This window comes from Podarcis bocagei (genome assembly GCF_964188305.1).
Source record: "Podarcis bocagei genome assembly, chromosome: 13".
In the NCBI taxonomy this organism is placed as follows: domain Eukaryota; kingdom Metazoa; phylum Chordata; class Lepidosauria; order Squamata; family Lacertidae; genus Podarcis; species Podarcis bocagei.
In genome coordinates this window covers 20,598,988-20,608,733 of record NC_138138.1, presented here as the reverse complement: position 1 = coordinate 20,608,733, position 9,746 = coordinate 20,598,988, and the positions used below count along the sequence as shown (strand labels likewise).

General features: G+C 47.2%; 1 protein-coding gene across 1 annotated transcript; it reads left to right on the top strand.

Moving 5' to 3' along the window:
* The first annotated feature begins 465 nt into the window (after positions 1-465).
* Positions 466-9,491, top strand: TMEM92 (transmembrane protein 92). Its single transcript, XM_081166975.1, has 5 exons — positions 466-945; positions 4,330-4,364; positions 5,318-5,371; positions 7,020-7,227; positions 8,482-9,491. The coding sequence occupies exons 1-5, from the start codon at positions 883-885 to the stop codon at positions 8,587-8,589; spliced, it is 468 nt and encodes a 155-aa protein (XP_081023101.1). The 5' UTR covers positions 466-882; the 3' UTR covers positions 8,590-9,491.
* Positions 9,492-9,746: the final 255 nt, after the last annotated feature.

Sequence of the window (9,746 nt, the reverse complement as noted above, 5' to 3'; positions counted from 1 at the left end):
AGCCCCTGCCCGCCCGGCCGCCGCCGCTGTGCTCATTCCATGGCCGGGAGAAGAGCGCTTCAAACAAAACGCCCGGCCCGCCAGGCCATGCTGGGAAACGTAGTTCGCGCACCCCGCGCGGGCGCGGAGCCCAAGGGCGAGGGGACTATGGATCCCGGCAGCCCCCGCGCCGGGGACGAAGGGGGAGAGGCCGGGTGCAGGGATGGAGGGACAGGTGGGCGAGCGAGTGAGTGAGTGGCAGCTGCCAAGCCTTGGCCGAGAGCCAGGAAGGGCCTCCCCGGAGGAGGAGGGAGGCGCAGAGCGGGAGGGAGGGAGGGAACCCCAGGGGTCATCTAGTGATGGCGCCCCAATCGAAAATTTGACTTAAAAAAAAAAAATCTTTCGAATTTTTTCCGCGGCACACCAGGCAACATCTCGCGGCACACTAGTGTGCCGCAGAACAGTGGTTGGGAAACACTGCTATATGGGACAATGACAATAAAGATTATCACATCGTATCGTAATAGCCCACGTCCAGTGGGTTGTAAACTCCTGCCTTGCTGTTTCACATGGAATCCATGCTCCTCCTAACATAGGAGAGGCAAGACGCACAATTCTCTTATGCCTCACCTGATTGCCTTGGAGATTCCATACAAAGTTTCAGAAATGGTAGCCCTGGTGGGGCGGGGGAACCCTCTGCTGGTCTGGGGAGCCCTGGCAAATGCCTGATCTCCTTCTCCGCACCTTGCTGTGTGCTCAGCACAGCACATGACGGTGTCTTGCACCCGGTGGCAATGACCCTGTTCCCCACCCTCAGGCAAAGTCCACAGGGCGGCGAACGAGATAAGACTTTGTCTGAGCGATCCGAGTCGTGCACAGGGCACTGGACTGCAAGGAAAGAGGATGGCAACATGGCGAAACCAAGCAGCAAGGCTCTTGACTTGCCTCTTCGCTGTTTACCGGGAGGTGAGTTTGCCGGATGCCGTGGGACTCATAGGAACATTGCTGGAAGAGGCAACCCCAAGGAGCTGTGGAAGGGAGGGAACCTTATCCATGAGGAAAGGCTCCGACTTTGGTTGCCGAGAGGTGAGACATGCCATAGAGAGAAGTTGTTATTCTCCTCCAGTATTGCTGTGTGTCTCCCTCAATGGAACCGATGGGCAGTCAAATTCGGAACAAAGAAAAGCAGTACCTCTTTCCCTGGCACATTAAGTGGTTTACGGAACTCCTTGTCACAAGATACAGTGGTGCCTCTTAGTTTAGATGGCCATGAAGGGTTTTTTTTTTTTTTTTGCAAATCCGGTCTGATTCAGCACTGCTGTTTTTATATTTCTGCGAATTAATGGTGTGAAGAGTGTAAGGTGGTGAGAGCTCTTTGACTGTTAAAGGCAGGGAAATAGATTTCCCCTTCCTAACCTGTCCTTTTAACATTCAGAAAGAAGTATGAAAAAAGAAAAGGGGCGTTGGTTTGTAATATATGATTGAATGGCAGTCTGCAACTGAGGGAGGGTAAGGAATCTCCATCCTTAGAAATAGTTCAGAAGGGGATAGGCAAGTTTTACTGATGCTGAAATGAATACTTTCCCTATTTGCCCTGTACTTTTTTCTGTGAGAAAGTTTGAATTAATTATTTAAATTTGGCAGGGGGTGTTGGATGGCAAATGCTGGCTTCAAAATTTAGGCTCACGCTCCCTCACAATACTTTTGATTTTGTCAGGTTTCAAATATGAAATCTTGTGGGCTGTCAAATACTAAGTATTATCATTGCATGTGATCTATCAATTACTGAGAGGGGGCAGTCTTGTTGCCTGGACAGACAGACCCTCCAAGTGCCCTGATTTCACTGGGATAGCCCCCGAATTACAGAAACTGTTCCGGTTTCTGATTTGTTTCCAGATTGTCCTTTTTGAAGCATGTTCCCATTTTCCTTTGAGAAATATTGGAGGGGATGCAATACAATGGCCATTGTCTCTCATGACAGACAGATGCCAACAAGAATGAACCAATTACAGATATAAAACTAGTGGAAATAATTGCATCTATAGAAACAAGGAAAAAAATAAGTGTAAAATGATTAATTTTATCAATTTACATACGCTCAACAACGTTGCGAAAGAGACTAGTTGGCTCAACAAGAAGAAGAAGAAGAGTTTGGATTTGATATCCCGCTTTATCACTACCCGAAGGAGTCTCAAAGCGGCTAACATTCTCCTTTCCCTTCCTCCCCCACAACAAACACTCTGTGAGGTGAGTGGGGCTGAGAGACTTCAGAGAAGTGTGACTGGCCTAAGGTCACCCAGCAGCTGCATGTGGAGGAGCGGAGACACGAACCCGGTTCCCCAGATTACGAGACTACCGCTCTTAACCACTACACCACACTGGCTCACAGTGCCAGTGTGAGCACTGTGACAACTAATCCGATTAAACATGTGCAGGTGTCAGCACTTGGTCTGAAGGAATTGGTGTCAAGATTTGCTACGGAAAAGGAGATGGGCCCCAAACTGAAACTTTTAAGACACTTACATTTTTTAATTACAATTCACAAGGTTGTTCAAAATAATTAGTGAGCTGTAAAACATTTTCTTTTCTATTTGAGAAAGGTGACCAAAGATGGTCATATTCCTTATCCTCGCAATTAAAATAAAGTTTTGAGTCCTTTTCCATTTTCCCCCTAAAAGGAACCTGTTTTTGAATATGGAAGTTAGCAATTTTCCTTTTTTCTTTTTGCGGGGAGTGCAAGCAGTTAGTCTTTCCTAGGGCACAGAATAGCTTGCCACCATCACTCAGGGGCATAGAAAGGGAGGGCGGTGGGGGTGGTCCGCTCTGAGTGTCATCTGGGGGGTGACAAAATCCCCCCATGGCAGATCGCGCCACTGCGCCATGATCAGACCCCCCACTAGGAGGATCATGCTGCCGCGCCGAAATCGGATCCCTGCCGAAAGGATCGCCCCGCCCCTTGGGCGGATCGCCCCGCCCCCGGGTGCACATCATGTGACCACTCTGGGTACCCAAGCAGCTAGCTCTGCCACTGCCATCACTTACTAACCTCCCATCTTCCCATACCATTTGCCAGGGCTGATGGGAGCTGTGTAATAACTGCTGCCGGGCCATGGGCTCCCCATCTCTGGCATTCCTGCTTCCCCTCCCATGTTTCATCTACACAACAACCCTGTGAGGTAGGTTAGGCAGAGAGAGGGTGACTAAATCACCCAGTGGCTGAGTGGCTATGTGAACCTGGTTCTGCCCAGGGCATCACTCTAAGCCAGAGGTCAACAAACTTTTTCAGCAGGGGGCCCTGGGGATTGGACTATATTTTGAAGGGGGAAAAGAATGAATTCCTATGCCCCACAAATAACCCAGAGATGCATTTTAAATAAAAGCCCACATTCTATTCATGTAAAAACATGCTGATTCCCGAACCGTCCGTGGGCCAGATTGAGAAGGCGATTGGGCCGGATCCAGCCCCCGGGCCTTAGTTTGCCTACCCATCCTCTAAGCACTACACCCCTCCAGTGTCTCACGAACATTTAGTCAGACTCTCACTGAGACTGTTTGGTGCACAAAGCATCCCTGAACTCTTGGCCCCATGGTCCCCTAAGCTTCTTGCAGTATGGCAGGCAATCACACCAAGACTTCAAGTTCCTCTTTGGAATAAACCAGGAGCGGCTTCTGAGCATGCGCATTGACCCTAGGTGGGAAATTTGTAAGCAAATATTTTGTCACTCGGCCTCATTTCTTCCTTGCTTGCCAACTAAAGGTGTGTTTATCAAGCAGATGGATAGAAAAGCAACATATTTTCCAGTAATATTCCATCATTAGAGGAAGACAAGGGAAGCAGAAGTGGATTTGCTGCGAGACCAGCTGATTATAAGAACTTCACAACTTTGGAAACGACCGTATTTTTCTGTGTATAAGACGATGCTTTTTGCTAAAAAAAAAGTTAGGCAAAAATTGGGCGTTGTCTCACACAAGGATAGGAAGTGACCTCCCCCACCCCCACCCAAAGCTAAACAACTTAATTTCTTAATTTTGGGTTTAAAAAAATAGGAGTCGTCTTATACGTGGGGGCACCTTATACACGGAAAAATACGGTAGTTCCCAAATTTGCTTTTTCCTCCTCCGTCCCCAACCCTCCTCCTTTCGTGTTGTGTCTTTTAGCTCAAGGTAGGGAACTTGGTTTTTTAAATAATTGGTCCACAACCTTCACTGGCAACTCTTTTTTTTGGTGAAGATCAAGATAAAAATATCTCGCTGAAGGAAGGGTGGGATATAAACTAAATAAATAAATGCACTTTAAATAAAGACATATTTCTTTCCAGTCGTTCACTTCCAGATTCGTTCTCTTTCTAGGTTTCGACGTTCAAAGGAGACTGTTTGGATTACTCGTAAGTTACAGCTCCAGCTTCTTCCTCTGGCCTGTTCTCCTGTACTGAATATGCTAGAAGGACTGGCTCAGACCTTAAATGGATGAGCGTCCAACCTGGGCGTGGGAAAATTGGGTAGATAAAAAAATTGGGTAGAAATTGGTGCAACACGGGTGGCGCTGTGGGTTAAACCACAGAGCCTAGGGCTTGCCGATCAGAAGGTCAGCGGTTCGAATCCCCGCGATGGGGTGAGCTCCCGTCGCTCGGTCCCTGCTCCTGCCAACCTAGCAGTTCGAAAGCACGTCAAAGTGCAAGTACATAAATAGGTACTGCTCCAGAGTGAAGGTAAGCAGCATTTCTGTGTGCTGCTCTGGTTCACCAGAAGCGGCTTAGTCATGCTGGCCACATGACCCGGAAGCTGTACGCCGGCTCCCTTGGCCAATAAAGCGAGATGAGCGCCGCAACCCCAGAGTCGGTCACGACTAGACCTAATGGTCAGGGGTCCCTTTACCTTTAAGACAACAGGGGTGGAGGTGAGGAAAACCCAAGCAAAATCAATTGGCATGGCCAAAAAAATTAGGCTTGAGAAGAAATCCAGACCCTCTCCAGGGTTTCCTTCCCCAGCTCTCGCTGCTGAGAGCTAGAAACTTGCATGGAAAGTTTGAGCCTAGAAACTTGCATGCAAAACACATGTTGTGCCACTGAGATGCAGCCTCTACCCACAAAGTTAGGGAAAATCCAGGAGCAGCTGTTAGGGAGGAGTGGTGGGCAAAGCGAGAGCGGCCTTTTCCTGTTTTATTATTATTTATTACTAATGTTCTACAATGTGGTTTTAATGGGGTACAACGCCCTGGGATCTTTTGATAAAGGGTGGTATATTAAACAGAAATAATAATAATAATAATAATAATAATAATAATAATAATAATAATAGCTTTTGTTTTTCTAAACCTTTGCCTCTCTCCTTCTTCAAGGTGTATAGGCAGCTACTGCACCTGCATTGAATGGAAAATGCCTGGCTGGTCCATGTACGTATGGAGCAAGTGTGGGATCCCCTCCCTGGAGAGTGGATTAGGTGGCAGAATCACTGCTTGTGAATTGGCAGGAGAAGACTTTGGTTTGTCCCTGATCACACCAGTGTTGAGACTAGTCCATTATCAGATTGATGGACTGGAGGATTGCGTTTGTGTGCTGCCAGGGGTCAGGAACCAAATGTGGTCCAGGCTATGCCCCCTTCCCAGCCACACCCCCTCTCCCAAAGCCACACCCAGTGCCGGATTTACATATAAGCTAAACAAGTTATAGCTTAGGGCCTCACTCTCTTGGGGCCCCCCAAAAAAATTAAAGAAAAAAAATATGTAATGGGTCCCGTCTGCCAGTCTGCTCCCTAAAATATCACTGGTTTGCTCATTTCTATATATAGGGTGCCTACATTCTGCTATTTATAATTATTAGTAGTTTGCATCATATATTTACACCTATTATTATTTCATGTTATAGCAAGTTTCTAGAGACTAGGTTATGAGTCTTTGTAAACTGCGTTTCTAAAGGAACTTTTGTTATTGCCAAATGCCAACGTGTTTGCATTATTAAGTTTGTTATGAATAAAAAATCATTCTAAGTCAGAGCTTAATAATTATTTCACTATTAATATACTTCTTCTTAATTGTATTTCAGTTCATTAATTACTTTGATAAAATAAGTATTTTGTTATGTGCAAATGGCTTTAGATACCTATTAGGTCCAAAAATTACCATATAGCATATATTCAACACACAAAAAAGCGACAATTTGTTGTTGACAAAGGACAGCTAGACATATAAAGGGCCCCATTACCTTCAGTAGCTTAGGGCCTCATCAAACCTAAATCTAGCCCTGGTCATGTGCCCGTCTGCATTATATAACAATTCCTTAAGCCTTCCTTAAAAACATTAAAAATCACAAGTATTGTACACTGAAAGGGTCTCATTCCTCTCAGCAATTGTGCTGCCACATTCTGCCCTCTCTGCTGCTTCCAGATCAAGCGTGAGGGAAGCCCCACAGAGAGTGCATTGCAGTAGTCTTATCTTCCATTGCTATGCACATTTTCTTGCACATAATCCTGATACAATGCATATTTGTATGCTCAACTTGCGGGGGGGGGGGGGGCTGAGAGGAAAAACAATGCCCTGGAGCAGAATGCAGCCTACAGAAGGAATGTCTTCTTGGTGGTGGGTTTCAGATATTCTGTATTAGCAGCATGGTAAAAGGTGGCGCTGTGGGTTAAACCACAGAGCCTAGGGCTTGCCGATCAGAAGGTTGGCGGTTTGAATCCCTGTGACGGGGTGAGCTCCCGTTGCTCAGTCCCTGCTCCTGCCAACCTAGCAGTTCGAAAGACGTCAAAGTGCAAGTAGATAAATAGGTACCACTCCGGCGGGAAGGTAAATGGCGTTTCCATGCACTGCTCTGGTTCGCCAGAGGCTGCTTAGTCATGCTGGCCACATGACCCGTAAGCTGTACGCTTGCTCCCTCAGCCAGTAAAGCGAGATGTGCGCCGCAACCCCAGAGTCGTCCGTGACTGGACCTAATGGTCAGGGGTCCCTTTAACTTTTTTTAAAAAATTAAACGTTTCCTTGATGGGGTTTGGTAGATCCAGGAGCTAGACTTATGCTATGCCTCTGCTTTGTCTCCATGCAGAGGTCTTGTCACGGTCATTGGGATCGGCGTGGGCGTGAGCTGCCTGACGGTGCTTTTTAAGTGCTGCTGTGCAATTTGCAAAGACCCAGAGGAGACCGACCGAGAAGAAGTGGCAATACACATGCCCACCTTGCCGCCTGCCTTTGCCCCACCTGTGCCCACAGCTCCTCCACAGCAAGAGAGCATGGATCCTCCTCCCTACAGTGAGGTAACCATCTCATGTGACTCTTTCTTCTGCTTGTGAGATACGGCAGGTATTCCTGCAATGACGACAGCTAGCCTGCTTCCGGTGAGCTTCATAGTGGTGTTGAAGAGGGAGTTCCACCGCTTTGTGGTGGGGAGCTTCACAGCATTTGTCAATCTAGTATAGCCTGCACTGACAGGCAACAGTTCTCCGTGGCCTCAGGCAGGGTCCTTTCCCACCATCTGCCGCCTTCATTTACATGGAGGCACCAGAGATGGAGCCTGAGGCTTTCTGCAGGCAAAGCACGGTGTTCGTCCACTGAGTCCCTCCTGGCTGGAACTCACTTTTTGCGGATGGCCGTTGTCTTCTGAGAAAGCCACATCTGCCTTAAGGAGGAGGTGGAGTTGTGGGCTTCACGGCCCCTCCACGTGCCCAGGGGGTGGGAGGCTAGCCCCTGCACGACTGGGGGATTCCCAGCTACGTCACCCCCTAGCTGGCCAATCGGGTTGGTCTGGGGGTGTGGCCTGGCCCTTAAAGGCAGGGCACAGGTGGGGGATCTCCTTCTCTGTCCGCCCACCAGCTGCTCCAGTTTCCCCACCCTCCTGCCCTCTAAGGTTTGCTTTCTTTGACCTTGGTTGGTCGCCGTTGGGGGCACGTGGTAGGAATTTTTCCACTTGACAAATTGGCACCAGCCACTTGGTTTTCGCCTACCTCGTAGCAAATCGTCACAACATTCTGGGTATTGGCGGTTAGGCATTGGTATAGTTCTGTAGATGGAAAGAGAGGAGGTAGCGCCATCACCTGCCCCGCATATTGAAGGGTAGTCCGATACAGGATTCAGGGGGGCGTTGCCCTGACTGAAGCCTAGGAAGTTAGGGCCTAAGGCACGCCACCTATCGGTGACCCTGGGGGAGTTCCTAGTTGATGTGCATCAGCAGGACTCCCCCGACTGGTGGTTAACCCTTCCCGGACTTCAAGCAGACGGGCTGGAGTCAGATGTAGTCGGTTAAGTCCAATGCCTAAGCCAATACCGCTCATCACCGGTAATCAGTAAAGTTGTGACCATTTTGTAACCCACTAACCTTAATAATTGTGTCATGTGTCATTATTTCCACCTGCGGGGGTCGGGAAGTCGCCACACAACCTTCTTTCCACCCTGGAGAAAATCTCCTTCCCTTTTCATTCCCAATGGTTGGGTAGAGTAGATGTGTATGTTTAAGAGCCCCCCCCCCATTCTTCGTGTTTTGACATTGACACCGTTCCTATCATTCTCTCCAGGTTGCTTGGAAGCTACCCTGCTACCCAACTCCTGAGGGACAGCCGCCTGCTTATGACAACATAGCTCTGGATATCTCCGAGCCTCCTGCATACATAACCGAAAGATGACAGCTGAAGAGCGCAGTGTTTCTGCTGCTATCAAAACCAGAACTGTGAGAAGAACATAAAAATAATAATAATGGGTGGATCGATCGAGGCTCGCATTCCCTTCCCAGTCTGCAAGGTGTCCTTACGAAGCATAAAAGCGGGGAATATAGATGATGGCCTTTCCCTTCCACGAACCTTTGGTATTCACAGATATACTGTCTCATGAAGGTTCCATTAGGTATTATGCTGAATAGTTGTTGACAGATCTGTGCTTTATTATTACTTTGCCTAACCCCTGTTAAAAATCTCTCAGAGCTTGTGGCCACCTTCACATCTTGTGGGACTTACTCCATGCTTATCAGTTATTAACTAATCAGGCTAGTAAGTGTATTATTATTGTTGTTATTATTATTTATTGAACTTATACACAGCCCTATACCCGGAGGCCTCAGGGCGGTTATGTATTGAAGAAGCACCTTCCTTGGTTCATCAGATACAGAAGAAAGTGTCTCCATACTTATTGCCCCCACAAGAGTCTTAATTCTAAGCTACAAACCTCAGCCACAGTTTTCCCCCTCCTTTTAATTCTCTCGTCAGCTGAGGAAACCTCCCTGTTGTTGTTGTTTTTAAAAAAATATTTATTGAATTTTCAAATTTTGCACATTTCCCCCTAGACCTTGGACTCTCCTTGTGACTTCTCATCCACCCTTCTGTGATGTTCTATGTTTTCTCTTGTGCTGCTTATTATCTTTATAATTATCATCCTAAATTATTCATCTGACTATTTCTAAGCTGTTACTCGTATTTCAAATCCTGTTCGTGTTTTCATAACACTGTTTCTTTAGATATGCTATGAAATACTTCCATTCCTCCAAAAACGTTCCTTCATTTTTTATCTCTAATTTTGGCTGCTAACCTTGTCATTTCTGTCTTTCATCAGTATCTCATCTTCTTTACATTCTTGAACTCTGCGTGTGATCAGACGGAGAACTATCTGCACTACACACTTCTGAAATTTGGTTCCTGGGACTTCCAGGTCAAAGGGTTGTGTGTGACTGCCCAATACAGTTGTAGTTTGGTTCTGGGACGGAATCCATTCTGGAAGTCTGTTTGACATCTGAAAACGTTCTAAAAACCAAGGCTTGGCTTCCAATTGGCTGCAGGAGCTTCTTGCAGCC

What these genes read in the sequence shown, in the direction of transcription:
- TMEM92 (XM_081166975.1), top strand. Translation starts at nt 883, where the DNA reads ATGGCAACATGGCGAAACCAAGCAGCAAGGCTCTTGACTTGCCTCTTC. An exon ending in AAAATGCCTGGCTGGTCCAT is followed by an intron (nt 5,372 to 7,019) that starts GTACGTATGGAG and finishes GTCTCCATGCAG; the next exon opens with AGGTCTTGTCACGGTCATTG. An exon ending in ATCCTCCTCCCTACAGTGAG is followed by an intron (nt 7,228 to 8,481) that starts GTAACCATCTCA and finishes CATTCTCTCCAG; the next exon opens with GTTGCTTGGAAGCTACCCTG.